Raw genomic sequence first — 22,485 nt, 5'->3', positions numbered from 1 at the left:
CCCCACCAGAACCAGATTCAGTAATATCTATTGTGAAAAAACACAGTATGTTAGTCACTCAATATCAGCAGTGTGTGAGAACTTTCATGTATGTATGCGTGTTCACTCACATGGTGTCTGTTGAAAATTCTTCATTTTCTAGGGTCTGATCCTTGCTAAGCCCTGATCTTCTGAGAAGCAATAAAGGTGAACCTCTGCAATATTTGTCACTAGAGGTTTGTTATAAGTGGCATCAACGTGGACAATAGACAGCTGCCTGAAGTGGACCAGTGCAAAATCTTTCTGATATCAAACAGATGGATCCTGACATAGATGTTTGTCTTTATTAGGTCTTACTCCTTGTTTTATTTTGTAAAATTGAAAGAAAAATGTATGGAGGAACATACACTACAAACAGTAGAGATGTGAAGCAGCAGATGGTAATGGCTAATTGCAGCATAGAGGGGGCCGGTGGTGTCTCCTCATGAATAAAACAGCTCTCTTGTTTTTTGCATATTCCTACTACGTCTCTTCAAATTGCATGATGGTGAAAAAACACAAACGAGCTCTAGAAGCAAATAGGCCACAAGTTCAGAGAGTCAAAAATCTACGTTTTAAAAATCTTTCTTCTTGGAAGTATCTCTTCCTACTTCTTACAAGAATAAAGTAGGAGTGACAACCACTTAAAGATCTTTGCTTTTCAGCTGTTCACTTTAGTGTCACCACAGTGAATCTCTGCCTCCATCCACCTCAGAACCACCTAGAGGACAAAAAATTAATGTCCAGGACCAAAATTTGTGGCAAGAACGTAAAAGAAATTGCAAGCCTGTGGAGGTAAGCAACAACAAACTGGCATAGATTGGAAGAAGGGTTCAGGCATGAATACTGGCTGATAAATAGAATGAGCTTGATTACTGTGTTGCAGAAGATTTATGAAATTCTAGAAGTGACCAAAAGACTCTATTTTTTTCTGTTCCTAAATATAAAAAGCAGTCTGGGAAAAGCTTTTTGTGTTACGACACCTATCCTCCTCTTTCTTTACGTTCTGTCTATCCTATGGGGTCCAGATGACCCCACCCTTACATTGACATGTTCTCCCTACCATGACAAAGGTGGATAAAGGTGGAAAGATTTCATGTAATCCATGGACACCAGTGAAGATCACAGATCATTGAAGAAAAAAGGTTCAGAGCACTGTCTAGTGGGTCTAGATGACCCAACTCTCAATGTTTAAGTGCCCAGGATAGCAGAAGGGTTAAAGCCTTTATAATTTAATATGCTCTCTTATTTCATTTCAAACATGCCATTGCTTTTGATATTTGTCTTTTTGGACTACCAGATGTACCTAATGCTACTTTTGTTGTATACTTGGAATCATTTATTTTGTTGGATGTCATTTAAGAGAGTGGTGAATGTGGAGAGCTGGTGTGTGTGTGTGAGCCTTTGCTTGTGTAGGTCGCTTAGGTCATATTACTAGCTAAATTGTATAGTTTGTTTGCTTGAGTCTTTCTTTTTAATCTAGTAAATTGTTTCTACTCTTGTAAGCGGTCGATACCGAGGACCCTCTCAACCCTTGTGCTATCTAAGATGACCCCACCCTTACATTAACGTGTTCTCCCTACCATGACAAAGGTGGATGAAGGTGGAAAGATTTCATGTAATCCATGGACACCAGTGAGGTTCACAAATCATTAAAGATAAAAGGTTCAGAGCACTGTCTAGTGCAGGGGTCGGCAACCCAAAATGTTGAGAGAGCCAAATTGGACGAAAAAAAACAAAAAACAAATATGTCTGGAGCCGCAATATAACATAAGCCCTATTTAAGCCTTATAATGAAGGCAACACATGGAATATGTATCTATATTAACTACGGTATATTAATATCAAAATGACTAAGTTGCTACAAATATGTAATGAGCATTAACGATTAAATGTTTATTTGCCCTGCAGTGCATTCTGCAGAGAACGACGCGTCACGTGACTGCTCTGTTGTGCAAGTTTAACTTCATTATAATATCAATGAATTATGTTTCATTGCTTTGATAAAATGAAAGAGATGTAATAAAGAAATCAGATTTTTGATGTTGTTTTAATTTTAAAAATAAAATGGAATGTGCGTGCCCCATGACAGTCAGCTTGCGCTCGAATGACAGAACAGCTTCAAACATTTGCGGCACCTGGAGACTTTCATTCAGCTCGTTTAGGTGGCTTGTCACAGTCATCCACCAAAACGTGCAGCTTATCGAGCCACAGTATCTTCCAGTTGCGGGTAGTTCAACTTCAGGTCTTTGCTTTTCAGGAATTTTTTTCACGTGTTCGAAACAGACGACAAAGCGACGCAAAGCGTCACCCCTGGACAGCCATCAGACTGTGTTGTGTAGCAGGAGATCAGAATATTCGCTTTCAACTTCATCAAGCAATGCACGGAACTGACGGTGGTTTGATTTACATCAGCCACCTGCATAGCGGTCCGCTAAAAGCTTCCTCCTCTCTGAGACTGTTTGGAGTCGTGCGGTGTATGGGCCACGGACAGTTCTCCAGCGCAGCCAGTTGATGGACAGCTCAACTTGCTGACAGCTTGGCTCCCCCATTTCCTGCTGCAAGTGACATACCTGTTGAGCGTTACAATATTTATTCTACACATTCTTAAAGCATTGGAAAACGTTAAGAATGTTTGTGTCTTGTTTTTCCTCCTACAGAAACCTTATTAAAACAAAAAATATATTTCTCTCCCCAATCTTTTTACATTATCAAATATTTTTGAAAATGCTCCAGGGAGCCACTAGAGCAGCGCTAAAGAGCCACATGCGGCTCCTGAGCCGCGGGTTGCCGACCCCCGGTCTAGTGGGTCTAGATGACCCAACTCCCAATGTTAAAGTGCCTAGGATGGCACAAGGGTTAAAAAGAGGTGTTGCAGCTCAAGGGCCTTTTTTACTCATGTTGAAATGTTTATATGAAATAAACAATTAGTACCTCATTGAATTGTAATGTCACAGTTTTTTTTTTTGGCTCTGTTTAATTCATTTTTTGTGTGAAAACCTTGGGATGGTGAAGTGAATTTGCGATTTAAACATCATCTGAATTGATCAGTACCTGCTGACTTGCTGCTAAAGTGACACTTGATTCTTACTGCCGTAATGTAACGGATCAAGGTGATCAAAGCAGAGCAATAGCTCTTACGGATCAGGTTTGAGGTGATGCAACAAGAGTTCATGATGCTCAAAATGTATTGGCTTTATTTTGTTTGCTTGTTTTCTGCACCACATCTCTTCAAAGATGCTGATTTTTGTACAGGTTTTCAGTAATCTTGACAATAAAGAAGAAACCACAATGATAACACCCTTCTGGTTGCAAATTTGCCTTTAATGTCAAGAGCATATTTTCATTTCTGGGTATTCTCAGTGTTGGAAATAACATCTCTTGAGAGTCTTGGTTATTTGGTTTATATTATGACGGCAAATCTTCCATGAACCATCATTAAAGGAACTGTAGAATTGCGGCAGATGAGAGGCTGTAACATCCATCACTTGGCGGGTGTTAAAGGCCAGGATAAAATTGCTAATAATGTCCTCCTGCACCGTTTCAGATGAAAACAGAGCCGTCACACACATTTGGCTTTAATGAAAATGCGCTCTAATGTGTGCAAAACAGCCCTAGCCAGACCAAAATGTACTGAAAAGACCTCTGAGCACATGATCCCCTGAAGCTTTTAAAAGAATACCGAATGAGTCTCACTTTTTTCCCCACAGGAAAGATATATTTTTGTTGAGGTTGTGACAGTCGACTGACAGGTGTTTCAGGGAACAAACCTTGATTCCACAGAGCTACTCCAGAGTAACAGGTACCATCAGAGACCTCTTTTCTGTGCTTTGCTAATGAATACCAGACACCAGTTCTGTTGATTATCAACAGACCTCACTTTGCATTTAGCCAGTCACTTGCAAAGCAGAAGACAACAGGAGTGTCCTCATGACTGTTCTAAAGCTCAGAATCTGGGTTGTACTTTTTTTTCTTTTTTACATTTTTCTGAACTTCTTTCCGGCAGCAAACCTGGAGATCCCTGATAGCTAAGAAAGAAAATGAGTGAAAGAAACCCACTGTATAGTGACATAATGTTTCAAATAATGCAAAACATTTCAATAAATAGTTTAGTAGAACTTGGTTGAATTTGCATAGATTTGTAAACACTAAAGACAGTTATGAGAGTAAAGACTATTATTAACTCATTTGGTTTGATCCCCATGTCCACTTGTGGTAATCCTTACAAAACCTGTTGTTTTCTAGGACATAGTTTCTGCAGAGGGACAGTAGTTAATCAGAAATTCACCTCTGAGTTGTGGGTGGGACTGTTGGCGTAGAGGAAGCCCACCCCCACCTCCAGTCGCCCATCTGTTAACACGCTCTCCCACTGGCTTACAGCCCCTCGCAACAGCAACCTCACATTTCCGGTACAGTGTAAATGGTGACCAATACTGGAGTTATCCAGTCGTCTACAAGTGGATGCATCAGAATGGAGCTTGTAGCCCTCCAGTTGTAGCTTCTATGTCACAGTTACAAGCTTTTTCAAACTGCAATTTCCTGATTTCCAACGATTTCAATGGAGAAATACTCAGAAATGAAATCTTTACCATAATATTGCAAATATATGTCCTCCATCTTCAGAAAAGGCCACAACAACATGTTAAAAACACAAAAAAAACACCATTTTCAATTGGAGTGGGTCTTTAAATCCTTGCAGTCCTCAAAGACTTTTTCATTTGTCTCTGCTAACCCATCAGTGACTCTCTGTAAGGGTCCCAACAGCGATTCACCCCAGGATTTCACACATGTGAATTCAGCCAGTTTTACAGCCGATGCACTTTTTTAACCCAATCCTCTGCATTTAACCAGACTTGGGACTGGCTAATGGAAAGAGACTACGTGTGGTTGCACTAATTTACAGCATCTGGTGGTCCCAAGCTTTGTTCCACCCAAAAGTGGCCGTAGCTTGCAAGATCATCGAATGAGATGGAAAGTGAACCTGGCAGAATCAAATGTAAAAGGATTTGTGTTAGAGTAACAAGCAAACATGTGTTTTCTATGCAACTGTAATTGGCACTTTAAAAAGTTATAATGAAGAAATAAATGAGTTATTTAACATTAAGGAGTAGTTACTTTTTTTTTTCATTACATTTAGTTACATGTATAAGTTATATCTGGCCCTTTGAGGACAGCCACTATGCTGATGTGGCCCTCGGTGAAAATGAGTTTGACACCCCTGCGTTAGGGCAATTTTTCATCCTAACAACAGTACAAATCCCTCCCAATACAACTTTGCAGGTACTTGCACTGCAAGGACAGGTATTTTATTCATTAAAGAAATGCAGAAAAGCCCCAAAATAGATGCTAGGCATGTGATGGCTTGGAGATAAACTAGAATGTAAGATTTTTTTTTCTATGTGAATAATGGATTTAAAGGAAATACGAGTTAAACTAAATGCAGGAAGTGTTATTTTTAGCTGTTGGCAGTGCTGTTTATGCATGAAAAACGTTGTTATATGCAGGAAACTGAGCAGCTACAGGTCAGTAGTGAAGGCATAACGCAGAATGAAGACCTCATACCTCCAAAGACTGCTGTCTGCCTTCCGGTGTACCATGGTTAGCCCATTAGTGGAATTGCTGGAGTTTGCCAGGCATGGCAGTGGAGGATGTAGTAATCATCTAACTGCGTCAGATCTGTGTTTACCCTTGGAAGTGATTTGCAGCTTGACGCTTTCATGTCAATTTCAACAAAAGTTAAACTAGCCTCTGTTTTACTAAAAGTTTTATCAGGATAGCTTCTGGATACTATAACTTTTATTAGTTTCACTTAAACAATAAATCGCAGTAATTTAACGACACATTAAACTTTGTGGCAATAATGCAAATTTCCCCAACTGGCAAATATACAGCATCTAATTTCACCAATAATCATATTCATCAAGAGTGAATTTAGAGTTGAAGACAAAATATTCTGATTTCTTTTCTTACTAATTGATCTCTAGCTTTTAGTTCACCGTCTGCCTCTGTCTTAATTTGACACAAAAGGCCAAATGTCTTTAATTAAGCCATTTTAATCTGACATAATTAGTATTTTAACAGTTTTTCCCCCCAGAAAAGTATACAGTCAAGAGTTTCTTCCTTTTTGTGGTTAGCCTCGGTCTTCATTCATGTTGTTCACAAACAAGTCATGGTTGTTAGGGTTGGCTCAAACAAGTAGAGATGTTCAGCTCCATCAGGCGGCTCGACAATGTATCGATCTTTCAAAGTTGAAGTGAATGTAAGTTTTTCATTTTAATTTTGAGTCAAAAAATGCAGCTTCATTTTGAAAATGAAAAAGCATTCACTTTTCAAATGAAGCCTCATTTCAAAAGAATGGTGCCGACCATTTGCGCCAGTTTTGGATTAAGAGCGGGCTCTTGAATATTTCCATTCTTACAGAAAGACATCACTCATCCTTTGTTTGTGGCATTTGGGGAGTAGTGATGAGTCGGTCATGGACATTTTTTTGGCTGTCTTTAAACTGCACAAACAGGTTCATGAAGATGCAGCCAGACAAATTAGGCTGTTAACTGAGGATGAATCTGAGTTCTTCCCATACCCCTATGGATAAATCCCTGCCCCGACCATTTAGCCGACTAAACGGAGAGTTACAGAAAAATAGGCTATATCTGAAATTCCCACCCTACTCCCTACCAAAAAGCTATATAGTGTGGGACTATCTAGTGCCCTGGATGCTCACAACTTTTTTTTTTATACAGTGAATAAAAGTAAAAACCAAAAATGCTTTTTCATTTTCAAAATGAAGCTGCATTTTTTGACTCAAAATAAAATGAAAAAGCAATCCACTAAAATGCTTTTTCATTTCCTTCTTCTACACTGCTTATTCTGTCACTTAACTAAAATGATAAAGAAAAGTGGTATTTGACATTTCATTTTCAAAAAGTTCTCTGCCAATTGTGTATCAAAATTCATTTAGAAATGTCTAATTTGACAATTAAAATCAATTAACAGAAATACTTTTTAATTTTCAAAATATAACTGCATAAAATGACTCAAAATGAAAAAGCAATACTTCAAAATGCTTTTTCATTTTCTACTTAAAAACCGCTTATTTTGTGTCATAATTAAAACCAAAAATGCAAAGAGGGGATTGCATTTTCATTTTCACATTCTACAAGTGTCCGGCTGCTGAGAGACACATGCTTGGAGCAGTGTAGCTTTGTGTTAGCGGCAGAGGAGAGGGCTTTGTGTTGGTTGTGAACTCCTGATGATTTTACACAGCTTCTCAGGACTACGTAGCAGCATTTCCGCCTTCTGCGGCCCTCCTTCGGACGCATCGCGGACAAGCTTTTTTTCTTCGAACCGGCAGCTGCCTTCGCATAGCGGAGCGCGAAGCTCCCGAACATTTCCGAAGGCGGAAATGCTGCTATGATCTGAGAAACCATCACATGAATTTGTGTTTTCAGTGGTGTCCAGAACAAAATAAAGGATGATGTAATTCCCACATATTTACATATTTTTTTGCAGCTTTGCGCTGATTTTGCTGTTTGATGACAGCTGGAGTCCCATCAACAGCTATAGCAGATTGTGCTATTCTAAACGTTTGCTGGTTGGACCAACACACACTCAGCGCGAAGCTGCAGGAGACTATCTTCTAAATGTGCTTTTATTTCAGTTATGATTATTATTAAGGGCCTGCTCGATCATATTTTTTTTTAAATCCGTGTGGCCAGTGCTTTTTTCTTCGCTGCAAGGAGGACCCAAAGACAGGTTAGCATTAGTCTACTGAAACATTAGCCATGGAGGTACTTAAAACTCTGAACGGGCAATGAGCATCTTGGATGTAAATATGTGGGAATTACATCATCCTTTATTTTGTTCTGGACACCACTGGAAACACAGATTCATTTGACGATTGTGGTTTGTACGCAAAAACGCTTTTTTGTAAATGGCTTTTTTCATCTGCTCCTGATTCACAACTTTTTGAATAAAGAAATATTCATATATAACATTTTTAGCCTAATTTTATTTATAAATGCCCTTAATCATGTAAAAAATGTCACAAAAACATGTCAAAAACACCAAAAAGCCTATTTTTTATCCAAGTGGGCTTTTAATATCCATTCTTTATCTATTTATTTATTTTTGATAAATAAAAACAAAAAACAAGTCAAAACAACAGATCTAAACATAAAATAATAGACAAATAGAGGAAAAGAAACAGAAAAGAACATGAAAAATCTAATGTGTCAGAGTATAGATAGATAGATAGATAGATAGATAGATAGATAGATAGATAGATAGATAGATAGATAGATAGATAGATAGATAGATAGATAGATAGATAGATAGATAGATAGATAGATAGATAGATAGATAGATAGATAGATAGATAGATAGATAGATAGATAGATAGATAGATTGTAACTTTAATTTGAGCTTTTTAAGCCCAGACAGAGAATGTGACGGATTGTCTGATTGGTTTATGAAACTACGGTGGGAGGAGACATCTAGTTTCTCATTGGTTAAGATTTTAAATACCCCATCATGATTGGCCAGGAAGCCTCTCTCTGCTATTGGTTGATTCTGTAAACTCAGAATTTGAAAATGGGCGTTTGAACAATCAGAGAAAACAGCTGTGGAGAAGACCGGGTCTGAATAGTGAGTTTCTAAAACGGTTTCTCCTTTTACCCGGGTTAGAATTTATTACAGCAGAAAACAGCGTCTAAAGAAAATCTACGCGGTTTGCTATACTTGCGGAGGAGCACCCTCGTTCTAGAATTTTTTTTTCTTACACTAATTAAAGAAAGGGGGTTGAACTTATTTATTAAGCTGAGCTGTTGGACAGCTGGTGAGAGATGTTATCTGGAGATGATGGCGTGGATCTGCAGTGCTGCGTGACGGTGGAGCAGCTCAACAGCTCCGGCCAGGCCACGCGCCGGAAGCTCATCCGAAAAGCTGCTGTCATTCTGGGCCGGAACGAGTTCCAGGAGATCCTCCTCCGAGTGCACGACGGCAAACTAGCGCAGAGTTACAGACTCAAGGAGTTTCAACTCTTCACCAAGTTCGTCAGAGACGGGAAGTGCACCGTCAAACTGCTGCCCGAAAACACCCAGGTGCTCCTCTCCAACTGCCCGCCGGACCGACTGAGTCTCTTCCTGAAGACACTGAGCATCAAGCACCAGGCATGGCGGAGCTGCAAGCCTCTCAGTGAACGGGAGAAGCTGAAAGCCGCCCTGCCGCGCAGCTTCGAGGCCATCAGCCCGCTGCAGCAGAAGGACATCCAGAAGGCGAACGAGCTGCGGAGCAAGGCGTCCGGCGGCCCGGCGGACTGTACCAACCGGGCGGGGGGGAAGCAACAGGTCAAGCGGGGCAGGGGCGACACCAGCAGCAGCCCGGTGAGCTCCATAGAGAAGGCGCGCCCCCCCCACTCTGATTTATTACGGTTCATCACAACCTTGAATCTTTTCAGGAGAAGACGAACCCCAACAAGAAACCAACCCTGACTCTGCCATCGCGCAGGCTGAGCAAGGAGCAGACGGCGGTTCTCAGCGCAGTTCTTCGGGGCAAGAACGTCTTCTTCACCGGAAGTGCAGGTAAACAACGAACAGATACAGCAACAGATTTTGTTTACCTGTTTGTCTCTTAAGCTTTCAAACCAGATGATCCTACGTTTCACGCAGGCACGGGGAAATCCTTCCTGCTGAAGAGGATCATGGGATCTCTCCCCCCGAAGAGCACCTTCGTGACCGCCAGCACCGGCGTGGCTGCGTGTCACATCGGAGGAACAACACTACACAACTTTGCCGGTCAGCTGTTCACTGATGACATCAGATAATTCACTGTTTAAACTTCTGAATCAGATATCGCCTACATTTAGATAATTATAGAAACAACAAAAAAAGGGTTCATAAGTAAATAGAGGGAAGGATCTATTATTTCTAAAAGTAGTTTTACTGCATCATACTTTTTACAGAATAGTGATCAGAGGGGTAGAAAATCTAAATAAAAAACTAAATTAAAATAATTTAAAATTAAAAGTACTGAAAGAAAAGAAAATGGATACATCCAAAAAATGATTTAAGAATTACGGAAAGGAAAAAACTTGACTACTAGGTATTAGGGTTAAAGTCATCTGTAAGGGATATCATAATTTTTTGTTTATTTGTTCATTTCGATTGATCGGACACTAAAATCGATCCAGGACATCTTTAGCCAGAACTTCAACCAGTGTGACTCAGCGAGAAATACCCGGGTACTGAACAGTGCAGGGGAATATTTCCAGATTCTTTGGATTTCTTGCAAAACAATCAATTAAATTAAACAAGAATTAATGGCGGATCCATTCACGTTTTAATTTCCTAAAGTTCAGCCCACCAGCTGGTTGGATTTTAGCAATACAAAATTAATTTGTTACACCCCTAGTTTCACCGCTCATCCAAGTGGCTTCATCAGTCTGGTTTAAAGTAATGTTTTAATTTTTATCTTCAAAATGAAACATTTTGACCTGAACGCAGGAATACCCGAGTAATTCTATTTTTTATTTCAAAAGATTACTTGTAGCCTATAGGTGTAACTCTATTCTGTATGGGATAAACAACTTCTACTACTGGCATACTTTGGTGGGAGGCTACTGGAGAACTCTGCCTTAGAGGACAAAAACAATGAGTCAATCTTGATGGGAGAAAAAATAGACATTTTTGAATTTCAGTGCTCAAAAACCCAGAAACAAAATCAGCTTTTTCACCATCTTTAACTTTCGGCAAACCTCAGAGGTCACATGTCCAGATGAGATTTAAAGAAGACAGTACTGGCTTTCATCTACAGGTGGAAGAACATCTGTCACACTGTTGGAAAACTGCCTCGTTTAGAGCACCGCTACTAGAGATTTAGCCGGATCCAAATATCCATATAGCCCGCTCTTACAGGCTATATCAGTTACAAAAATAAAATCAATTTTCTGCTAGTTGATAAACCCAAATAGATGGTTCCCCAACTAAGAGAAGGATCACCAACCTTTGAGGAGCAGCTTTGATGCTGACGCACCAGATGGAACCAGCTCTCTAAAGAGCTCAGAGGTTCCCCAACTATCCTCCAGGTTCAAAACAAAATGTAAAAGTTTGCTCTGCTTGGATAATTTATGCTGTTTTTATTGTTCCGGTGTGTTTGTAGAGTCCCAATTTAAAGATGAAAGCTGATTTATAAACTCAAAGTGTAAGCTTAATTTGCCTTTTTTAGGCAAATGAGCCTATTTTGTAAATTCTTTTATACATTTTCATCAAATGTTTAAGTGAATATAAACTTTGCTTTCTGAATAATGAAAGGGCAGAACTCATTACATGACTGCCTTGTTCTTACAAAGACTTTTGTGAATAATTAAGTTTTATAAATGAGGCTGTTTAAGCGTATTAATGGCAAAATAAAGAGCTCTTCTGTCCTCCAGGTTTATGTTTCTGATTAATAATCAGCATTAAGTCGGCCAATAATGGAAGTTCAAAGTGAATATTTTTTGCTCATAATTCGTTTTGTTTTTACATTTTTACAGGAATTGGTTCTGGTTCTGCACCGCTGGAGCAGTGCATTGAGCTGGCCCAGCGGCCCAGTGTGCTGCAGCACTGGACCAGCTGTCGGCACCTCATCATTGATGAGATTTCTATGGTGGAGGCCCAGTTCTTTGACAAGCTGGAGGCTGTGGCCAGGTGAGAGAAGGATGCAGAATTAGGAAAACATTTAGTTTCTTTAGTGGCTCCTAAATGGATTGCATTCAGGATAGAGAATCAATTTATTCTGACGACAAAATAACAGGTTTTGAAGTGTTTATTTGTTTTACAACTTGATTTCCTGAAGTTCGACACTTTTGGGAGTAATTCTGCTGTAAAATCTTCTGGTAATCAATAATTGCTGCAGGACTGAGAACATCCCCCTGCCCTCTTGTCTGCAGATCAGTAAAAAGGTCCACGCAGCCGTTCGGAGGCATTCAGCTGATCGTCTGTGGCGACTTCCTTCAGCTGCCCCCAGTTTCTAAAGGCAAAGAAAAGGCCAGCTTCTGCTTCCAGGTCAGATAAGGCACAGACTAATTTCAATTAATGACTTCAGAAAACCTGATAATTATTGAAATTCTGCTTAAACACCTTTTTTTTTTTTGTTCTTTTTTTTTTTTTTACCCAAATCTTTCACATCCACTTTTTATTTCGTTTGTTCTTTTCTGAAAAAAAGATGCATCTACTAAGTATTGTTGTTCACATCCACATTGAGAGGAGCCAGTGTAGGTGGCTCAGGCATCTGGACCAGATGCCCCCTGGACACCTCCCCGGGGAGGTGTTTCAGGCATGTCCCACTGGGCAAAAGCACAGAGGAAGACTCGGGACATGCCACGTCTCTCGGCTGGTCTGGGAACGCCTCAGGGTTCCTCCAGAGGAGCTGGAGGAAGGGGCTTGGGAGAGGGAGGTCCGGGCATCTTTGCTTAGACTGCTGCCCCAGCGACCCGTCCCAGATAAACAGAAGATGGATGGGTGGATGGCGTTGTTCATCTTTTGGCACATCCTGTTAGTGGTCAGCAAATCAGCTTTCAGTGATTTGCACAGGTGGTTTGGCAAAGATGCCCTACACAACCCTGTATTTTATCCAGGCTACGGATCATTAGACTTATTGGGCCAACTAAGCCATCCAACTATTAAAAACAAAAACAAGATAAAAAAACAACACCCAAGTCATGACTTCAATCTGCATTTTTATTCATGGAGCATGTGGTGTGCGAGTCGGCACCTGTCCTGCTTCCTCTTTGCTCATTTCCTGAGGCATATTAATGGGCACTCGAGGGCAAATCTCATGAATTCTCTGAATCCTCAGGCCAGATGTTGGAGGAAAGTCATCCAGGTCAACATGGAGCTCACAGAAGTCCGTAGACAAACAGACCAGAACTTCATCTCCCTCCTGCAGGCAGTGAGGCTGGGCAGGTGAAATAATGTTACTTTTTTTATTTCATATCTCATGTAAATTAGTTGTAGAAACTTTTGGAAATGCAGCAACTCTACAGAAAATATACAGCTCTTTTTCATATTTTTAATGGCGAGAGGCACCGATTGTGTTTCAGGGTGACTGAGGAGATCTCAATGAAACTGATGACGAGTTCCTACCATCGGATCGAGAGGGACGGGGTTCTGGCAACGCGGCTGTGCACACACAAAGACGACGTGGAGCTGACAAACGAGGACAAACTCCAGCAGCTGCCAGGTCTGAATCTGCACAAATGTTCCTATAATTGCCGAGCAGGTGATGTTTTTGACCCACTACTCGGTGGTGTAACCTCATTAAAAAAAAGTTCAGCCAGAAGCTGATTATCAGTGTGTGCAGGACACCGCTGTTCTGAGAAAAGCCATTTCTTCTTTTGTGGCTTGATTGTTTCACATTTGTCTAACTTTTTGCTGGAATTGAAGTGCTAACCTTCAGATTAGCAGATGACCATCTACTGCACAGCGGCTAACGGTTTTGTGCTGCTTCTCAGGGTCGGTGCGGCTGTTTGAAGCAGTGGACAGTGATCCGGAGCTGGTAAAGAACATAGACGCACACAGTCCTGTCAGCAGACTGATCCAGCTCAAAGTGGGAGCTCAGGTAGGTCTTTCTGGATTTTAATTTTGTTTTTCGAGTCGGTGTCTATCTGTAGTTACATTTTTTTTTCTTTTTTTTCCAGAACAAAACGAGAAAATAATCACCTTTTCCGTTTTGTTTTTTTTTTGTTTTGTTTTTAATGCATGTTTTTATTTCAACTTTTCAAAAAAAAAAAAATCAGATTTTATACAAATCTGCAGAATTCAAAGATTTTATGTAGATTATTTCTGAACCTACAGTATTGAGACTTCCCTAAGTTTGTTTTTGGTAATTTGCATAAAGAGAGTGGAATTTATAAAGATGACTGTTTTAATCTTAGCTACATTGAATGGCATTATGGATCATGGATGAACTTGAACTTTAATCTGCTTAAATTTTAAATGTTTTTTAGGAAAAGTTGAAACTTTTTAACAAAGGCAACAGAACAATGTCTGGGAAATCTGAACTGCACATGGTCACAAACGTGCATGCTTTAATCTCATAGTAAAACACTGTAAAGTTTAGCAGTTAAGGAGGAAAATGTGTTGGAAAGATCTGGAAATACAGCTGTTACCTGTTCAGTCCACTATTAAATTCTTTGAATATTTTTAGCGGAATTCTTTTTTTTTCCTGTCTGGTGTATGTAAAAAAGATTTTCCTCATGAAGTGAAGAGCCTCTTGGACCCAAAAAAACCCCGCCAAACCTAAATACTAAAATGTGAATTGTAACCTTTTTTGTAGCTTATGCAAAGGAAAGTAATTTTCCAAAATTAAGTTATTTGGTGTTTTTTTTTTTTTTTTTTTTTCTTATGAAAAAGGTGTATTGCGGTCAAAAACCCCACACAGTCACAGCTCTAGTGTACATTAGCTTCTCCTGCAGCAAAAAAAACAACTATTTGACAATTCCTCACCTTTTTTCAGTGATTCTTCCAAACCTTTGGGTAAACAGTTACCTGTACTGTGTGTTTGTTCTTTAAGGTCATGCTGACAAAAAACCTTGATGTTGCCCGAGGCTTAGTGAACGGAGCTCGAGGCGTGGTGGAAGCATTCGAGTCTGAGAAAAAGGGTACGCTTTCTACTTTTTACTCCTACGACTGCTTCAAACCTCCATCGTGCTGCTGCTGGTTTGCCTGCTGGTTGTTATTCCGCCTAAAAAGAACTTTCTAGATCTGGTAATTTACCCGTCATCTGGTATTTAAAGACCCACTCTGATAAAAAATAGTGTTTAAGCAATTTTTCTGATGATGGTGGACATAAATGGAGAGAAAGTCAACTTAATTTGACATCTGAGTATTTATTTATTCAGATTGATGTAAATCAGATACGGACAAAAAAAATGCAATTTGAAAAAGGCCATAGTTAAATAGAAACTACAGTCAGCTTCCTGCTCTGCTCCATTCTGATGCATCCACTTGTAGACAAATGCTGCAAACCAGTGACGAAACGTGTAAACAATTGGATGATGTGAAATGTGTGCGGGCTTGACCCCTGCCAACAGGAGGCATCCCCCTCAACTCTGAGACAGTAAACTACTGCCGATCTGCAGAAACTGTGTCAGAGAAAACAACAGTTTTTTTTTGTTTTTGAAGTTAGGCAAAAAACGACATAGTCACAGCTAAAAGACCACTGGGAATGCTTTAAAAATGCATCAAATGATGATCAGCGTGGGTCTTTAATCATTTTAAGTGGCAGAAGCATTCAAACGTATGGATTAAGCTCAGCTGCTAATCATACTAGGCAGAAAATGAATGTAAATAAGCTTAGGATGCTAAGAATGAAAGAAATCAAGGTAAAATTGGAGCTTTGTCACATAAATGTTCTTATTTTTTAATCATAAATATATTTAATGTCCGACATTGTTTGAGTTTTCTTGCTTGTATGTTGTTGGAAAAGATCCTTGTATCTGAGAGCTGCTCTCAGATCAATAAATATCGATTCTGCAGCTTTACAAACTGTTTGCTTAAGACACGATCGCAGACGGGAAATCAATCGTGCGGTTACCTGTGTAACTTTACCACACATCTTAGAGCCCATTTGATTTCCACAAGCATGTAAACATCAGCAGATACTTTGGATGCCTCTGTATTGTATCCAAGACCTGTCATATATTGATCACAGCTGTTATTCAATGTATGGGAACTCTGTTCAGTCTGGAAGGAAGAGTCGAATAATGGTATTGAACCAGCAACCCTCTGGTCAAAGCCTTGACCACTAGGTGTTTTATTAGAAAAAGAGGAACCCAGTGGTGGTAAAATTAACCCTACAAATAACCATTGTGGACACCTTCTGAATGGAAGACATTTGTCTTTTTGTGAATTTCTGTCACGGAAATGGCATCTACAGCCGCCAGACTCTGCAGCAGCGACTCATTCCTTCTAATGTGGAGAGAAAAAAATAAAGCAAGCAGCTCATCACTGCAGGGCTTTCTTTTATTTTTCCTAGACTTAACAATTACAGATCTGTTATTAAATCTTGGGTTGAGCTGAACGAATATGAAAAAAACTGCGACGTATTGCAGCAATAATGGCAGAGGTAGCCACTCATCCGTCCCAAATACTGACTCATCCTGTCCCCAGGACTCCCACGGGTCCGATTCCTGTGCGGCGTCACCGAGGTGCTGAGGCCAGAGCGTTGGGTGTTTAAATCTGCCAGCGGCGTCCATTTAAGTCGAACGCAGCTGCCGCTTAAACTGGCCTGGGCCATCTCCATCCACAAGAGCCAGGTGAGTATAGAGCACATGTGTCAAACTCAAGGCCCGCGGGCCAAATGTGGCCCGCTATCTCATTTTATGTGGCCCGCGAGAGCATAAAAGTTTTTAAATTCTTAAAAGAAAAATGGTGTGTATTTTTTTCATATCTAGGGGGAATTGTACTTGAAATATCAAATTGGGCAACTATACTTGGACTTAAACACTGTCCATATAACCTAACCTGACAGAATCAAATTTAACCCTTGTGCTATCCTAGGCACTTTAACATTGGGAGTTGGGTCATCTAGACCCACTAGACCAGGGGTGGCGAACACGCGGCCCTCGAGGCGCATGCGGTTCTTGGCCAATGAGCGTGCGGCTCTTTGCGTCTCATCATATTTTCTATATACTGTGGCTCATATCATTATTTTTTCTCTCTCTTAAACCACACTCAAACCATCAGAGGGAATTACAAATAAATAATAATAAAAGTAATTATGCAGTGTGTGTGTTTGATGCTGCTCCCGACACATACGTGAGCGCCAATCATTTGCGCAGGTTACGCCCAACGCCGGCACACATAGATAAAGATTTCATGTGCGTGCAGCAGACTGTTACCCTTATGGTCAAAATGGTGAAATTCAGAGTATAAAAATATTATTCCAGAAATATATTCCAGAAAGGACGTTTCTGGAATAACGGGAAGATTCTTACTGTTTTTACTGAACAGAATGGCAAGTCACTATGTTTATTATTATGAGCTTTTGGAAGCAGTAAAATAATTCATGGCAGAAAAGAACAAAACGTATCCCGGAGAAAATTAAAGTCTTCCTGATCTGACACATTGTCTCCTTTATTAACAAGTTGAAGCTTTTCAAAGTGCACATTAGAAACCGCCATCATTCCACTTTCCTTCTTTGCGGAGCAGCTCACACAGCAGAAAGCTGCAATCAAAATGAATAAAGCGCAGAACGTGGAGCTGCTTGCGCAACTGGACAGAAACGGTGGGGAATCTTAAGTGCAAAACCATGAGCCAGGGAGCTATGAGCAGAAGTGACTTTCATGCCGTTTGGCTGAATGTGCGTGTGTTCAAATTACTGGGCATCTAATGTGAAAAGGGTGGGCGACGCGAAGAATGCAGCCAGCTAAATGGTAACTTAGCACTTGTTTGATTACTACGTTGTAGAAAGAAATGAGTTATTGCAATGTATTAACATTTAATAAATTACTGGCTTTTGATACTAGTCAGTAAAATTTAAATAAAAAAACATATAAAAGCAAGATATTCTAATGAAAGTAAAAATCAATTAAAGTTGCACACAACTGAACTGTAATGTATTTAAGGTGTTATGTGTTGTTGAAAATAATACGGCTTTAATTGCGTGTTTGTGTGTACATCTTGGCAGGTCAGTGTGTGTTGTGGCTCTTTGACTCTCACAGTGAAAAAATTTGGCTCTTGGTGTCAAACTTGTTCGCCACCCCTGCACTAGACAGTGCTCTGAACCTTTTTTGATTTGTGATCTTCACTGGTGTCCATGGATTACATGAAATCTTTCCACCTTTATCCACCTTTGTCATGGTAGGGAGAACACGTCAATGTAAGGGTGGGGTCATCTAAGATAGCACAAGGGTTAAAAGTATTTATGCTAGAGTAACAAGCAAACATGTTTTCTATGTAAGGGTTAATGGCCGACGAATTTTGCATTATTACTTTTTAACACACGCCGGGGAAGCCTTCTCGTTGGACGGTTGCCTCCACGAAGTGAGTTAAAAAGTAATAATGCACACTTTTAAGGCCATTAACCATTTCCATGGTCACTTACGAAAGAAATGAATATTAACCAGTTTTTAGTCCTTAATTCTTGTTTTTTTCCGATTTGGATCGCTTTTCTCACAAAAAGCGGACTATTTGTTACGTGAATAGTCCGCCGCACCACCACTGCAGTCAAGATTCGGCGATTATATATATATATATATGCTGATTGTCCCGATGGGTTTAATAAAGCATCAGTTCAGAGAGAAAGTTCACCTCTTACCGTTTGTTTTTGTCCAAATGATGAAGCAAAAAGTTGTTTTAAAGAAGCCGGCGGAGTGATACAAAACATTTAAGCTAGGTGAACCGAACTTCTTTTTTCACCGTGCGGGTATCCTGTGATATATCACTTTTTAATGCACACCCAGCAGCCAATCAGAATCGAGTATTCACCCGGATCATGGTATAAGCAACTGTAATTGTCACTTTAAAAAGTTAGAATAAATAAATGAGTAATTTAACATTAAGGAGTATTTATATTTATTTTTCATTACATTTAGTTACATGTATAAGTTATATCTGGCCCTTTGAGGACAACCACTATGCTGATGTGGCCCTCAGTGAAAATTAGTTTGACGCCACTAATATAAGAACATAAACAGGATTCATCTGGAGTTCAGAAGATCTTTTCTTAAAAAAATATTTTAGTTATTTTTGTAGCCATAAAACAATAAAAACAAGACATCTTACAAAAGATCTTATGCTTAGGAAGTGAAAGAAGGAAACTTGTTCTTTCGGTCTCTCATTGGTTTTGGGAGCTTTGAAAGAATGTTTAACAAGGCAAATTTGGCTGAATGATTTCCCTTTTAGAGGCTCAACAATTCAGATGTCTTACAATGAGAAAAAAAAAACGGAAAATATGATCGGAGGCGTTTTTTTTTTTTTTTTTTTTTTTTTTAATGGTTATTTAAATCAAATTGATTAATTTTCTTGCTGTTGCCAAACAGTTGGTGCTTTTTCCACGGCAAAAGTCCTCTTTTAAAGTGCCTTTTCACTTTGCCACTGATGTTATGAGTCTGTGATGATGAAAAATAATTGTAGTGTACCCACTGATGAAATTTGTGTTTTTGTGGCATTTTTCTGATGATGGCCGTGTATATAAAGGAAAATAGGCTTAAAAGTCCATTTCTGAGTGGTTTTTTATTCAAATCATTATGAACCAGGAGCAGATGGAAATAATGCAGGTCGAAAAAGAGCTTATTTGTGACGTATAAAATAGCTCCGCTCCATTCTGATGCATTCACTTAGAGAAAGATCCATGATTGTCCATATTTTCCTTGTCTGAGCTGGAATCTGGATCAAAACCTTTTAGTCGGGTCGCCCATTGCTCAGTGTGAGGAGCTGTAAGCTAGTGGGACAGGGGTGTCCGACTCCAGGCCTCAGGGGCTACCTGCCTGCACGTTTTCCAACCCTGCTAATTGGTTGGACAACCAAGTAATCGGTCATGAGAAAGGCTTGGATATCTGGAATTCATGCAGACACACCGACCCTCGAGGCTGGAGTTGCCCATCCCTGGTACCTGATCCAGGTAACCTGCAGCACATAAGGCAGGATTTCTGGAAAATCGGCTGCACACCAGGGCTCCAGGCCTGGAGTTTGACACCCCTGGGGTAAACGGATGGATGATGGGAAATGGGGTAGCGCTTACTGCATGCTAACAGTTCCATCCACATCTCAGAGGTGAATAACTATTAACCTGTGCAGAAAACAGTTGTTTTTTTTTTTTGGCTAAAAAATAACTGCGTTATCATGATCAAAAGACCACTGGGGAACGCATTTAAGAGATAATCAGAGTGGGACTTTCAAGCCCTAAAAGTTATTTATTTTTGGCTTACACACAGGACAAATGATGGCCAAAGTCTTAAAAAAGGTGTGATTTTACTTCGAGATGATTTCTGGTCCAACATCTTCAGAGGCTGGGAAACTAATGCAAACTTGACTTTTCTCCATTTCATCTTCCGTTTCGACAGATCTCTCGCTTGTTGTGACTTTTTCTGCAGATTAAGAGTAAATACTTTTTTTTTTTTTTTTTTTGGCTATAGTTTGTTCTGGAGTCTGTTGCACATGGAGCAACAGAGCCTTGTTCTCTAGATTGACTCCTGGCCTCTCGAAGGAGAAAACACAACCATCCTGGTACTTTTTTTATTTTATTTTTTCCCTTTTCTGTTGTTGCTGCTCATCTGTAAGCAAACGGGGGTCGAACAACAAGGCTCCATTTAGTACAGATGGCAGGTGAAACCAGCGCTAATTCGACTCCAGGAGGTGCTTTCCGTTTGAAAGGAAATTGACACGGTGACCTGGTCCAAAACCTACACCTCTCAACAACACTCTCCACAACCTCTACATCCTGACCCCAGACTCACTAATTGGCCTAGGGGGGGAGACGGTCAGTTTCAGGGAACACTCATCCTATTTCAGAAGTTTCAAGGAATACATGATTCACGCATTTCCGTCAACTTCCTGTTTCTTTGTGGTTCAGGAGCATGATGAAGTTACTGTCGGTTCTATTATGCCATCACCCATCCAGTCGTTTTCAACGGAAAATGTTGGAAAAAGGAAGAGGTACATTTGATCCAGCTGTTCCCTAAAACACATCCCTCCTTGAAGGCTGGTTCTACTGAAGATTTCATTCTATTCATTTTCTGTTTAGTGTGGCTAATCACACAAAAAACCCTCCAGTTTATACGGTAAGACACTTTTACAACACATTATAAAAGCTAAAAATTATTTTTTTGCGTCATTGGAATGTTCCGGTCTGAATTGGACTTTTGGACTCGTCTTTTGATCTACTTTAAGAGTTCCCACTGGTCTTTTTAATTTTGATTATGCCTGTTTTTTAGCCAAAATCTAAATACCTGTCGTTTTTCTGCACAGCCTTTTAGAAATTCACTTCTGAGTCGATGGTAGATGGCAGGACTGATGGTGCGGAGGAACCCCACCCACCCTTCCCCTTTGTTGTCGCTCTCCGTTCACATGCTCTCCTGCAAACTTACAGTCTGCAATTTCTTCTGACAAGCAAAAATACCAATTTTATTTTCTTCGACACACAGGTTTTAAAGAAATATAGTGTTTAAAAACAAATTCTACAAATGCTTTCTTGTTTCCCCCACCTTCCTCATCAAGGGCATGACTTTGGACTGCGTAGAGATTTCCCTGGCGCGCGTGTTCGAGAGCGGCCAGGCTTACGTGGCCTTGTCTCGGGCTCGGAGCCTGGAGGGCCTCAGGGTAATGGACTTCAATCCCCACGTGGTGCGGGCAGATCCGGATGTTCTGCTCTTCTATAAAAAGCTGAGGAAGGAGAGGCTACTCGTGCAGGTAACACGAAGCCCGAGGGCACTGCAGATGCAAGACACGCCCCTCATTTTTGTCATCACTGTGATCTGTCGGTCAGTTACAACAGGACTCCAACATCTCAGGTCTTTTTGCTGGAAACTGAGTCGCGTTTCCTCTCTCCGTCTCTGCAGGCCTCCATGGATGAGTTTGTTGCAAACGATAAAGAAAACTTCTGAAGACCTTTCTGGAGCTTTCAATGGTATGCACCGTGTGCAAGAGGCATGACTTTTAATTGACTTTTTCCGGAGTCATACTGCCACCATGTGTTCATTTTTTTAGAAATGTTATTTTTAATAGTTTCCTTTGTTTCCAAATTAAAGATTTAGTTTTATTACAATACTGTCTTTCTGCTTATTTTTTTTTGCTTTATAGAAGTGTATTATAGTTATTTGCTTCAGTGATCAGATTTCTTTTTTTTTAACACGAGGAAATCGCTTTAATGGCAAACAAGCCTCTATAGACATTATGAACACCAGACTGCTAATGAAGACCAAAAGTTTATATTTTATTCACTGCAGCACATGGTTAAAAACACCTAAGTATTTGCACTTTTATCCTTTTTAAATGAGCTTATTTGCCATTTGAAGCTTGAAACAGATGTAACAGTGGTTTTGATGGTGGTATTTTCTCAGAAGTGCATCTGAACAGCAGGGCTCCGGTCTGTTGAAGGTTATGTTTAAAAGTTGCAGTGTAAAAAAAGATAAATAAATAATATGGTCATAATGTCATCAAAAACATCTGGAAAACTTGGAGACATTTCTGTGCAGATGGGATTAGGCCAAAGGGCTTTTCATTGAATGAACTGCATCGATCACATCGGCTGCATTAGTAACTGTTATAGTTATACAGTACAGTTATGCAGCTACAGAATGTTATTTAATGCTAACTGATGCTTTATCGTGGAAAAGGGAAGCCATAGATGAGACGTGTGGTTCAAACATTCTAATTTATAATCACAGGCTTTATGTCCTTGCTAAATAAAAACAGGAGACCTTCTACTTCTACTCTATTTCTGCTGATTCCCCTGTACTTGGCCAGGGATTCCATTTAGTCTCGTAATTAA

At 40.0% G+C, this 22,485-nt stretch overlaps 1 protein-coding gene across 2 annotated transcripts; it reads left to right on the top strand.

The window, feature by feature from the left end:
• The first annotated feature begins 8,445 nt into the window (after window positions 1-8,445).
• pif1 (PIF1 5'-to-3' DNA helicase) lies at window positions 8,446-21,759 on the top strand. 2 transcript variants are annotated; one of them, XM_020710854.2, is made up of 12 exons: window positions 8,446-9,398; window positions 9,473-9,596; window positions 9,684-9,809; window positions 11,546-11,699; window positions 11,942-12,056; window positions 12,850-12,956; window positions 13,094-13,233; window positions 13,505-13,611; window positions 14,566-14,653; window positions 16,164-16,309; window positions 21,213-21,475; window positions 21,554-21,759. In XM_020710854.2, the coding sequence occupies exons 1-12, from the start codon at window positions 8,859-8,861 to the stop codon at window positions 21,645-21,647; spliced, it is 2,004 nt and encodes a 667-aa protein (XP_020566513.1). In that variant the 5' UTR covers window positions 8,446-8,858; the 3' UTR covers window positions 21,648-21,759. The 2 variants fall into 2 exon arrangements, with proteins under 2 accessions (XP_020566513.1, XP_004078945.1); XM_004078897.4 differs by having other exon boundaries at window positions 8,450-9,398; window positions 21,213-21,404.
• The last annotated feature ends 726 nt before the right edge of the window (window positions 21,760-22,485 follow it).

Source organism: Oryzias latipes, chromosome 17 (assembly GCF_002234675.1).
Source record: "Oryzias latipes chromosome 17, ASM223467v1".
Lineage (NCBI taxonomy): Eukaryota > Metazoa > Chordata > Actinopteri > Beloniformes > Adrianichthyidae > Oryzias > Oryzias latipes.
The sequence above is the reverse complement of the archived record's forward strand: the minus strand, read 5'-3'. Positions and strand labels throughout refer to the sequence as shown.

Excerpts from the sequence above, each read along its gene's own strand:
- pif1 (XM_020710854.2), top strand. The coding sequence starts at position 8,859 with ATGTTATCTGGAGATGATGGCGTGGATCTGCAGTGCTGCGTGACGGTG. Across the intron at positions 9,597-9,683 it reads CTTCTTCACCGGAAGTGCAG|GCACGGGGAAATCCTTCCTG; the intron begins GTAAACAACGAA and ends CGTTTCACGCAG. Across the intron at positions 12,957-13,093 it reads CAGGCAGTGAGGCTGGGCAG|GGTGACTGAGGAGATCTCAA; the intron begins GTGAAATAATGT and ends ATTGTGTTTCAG.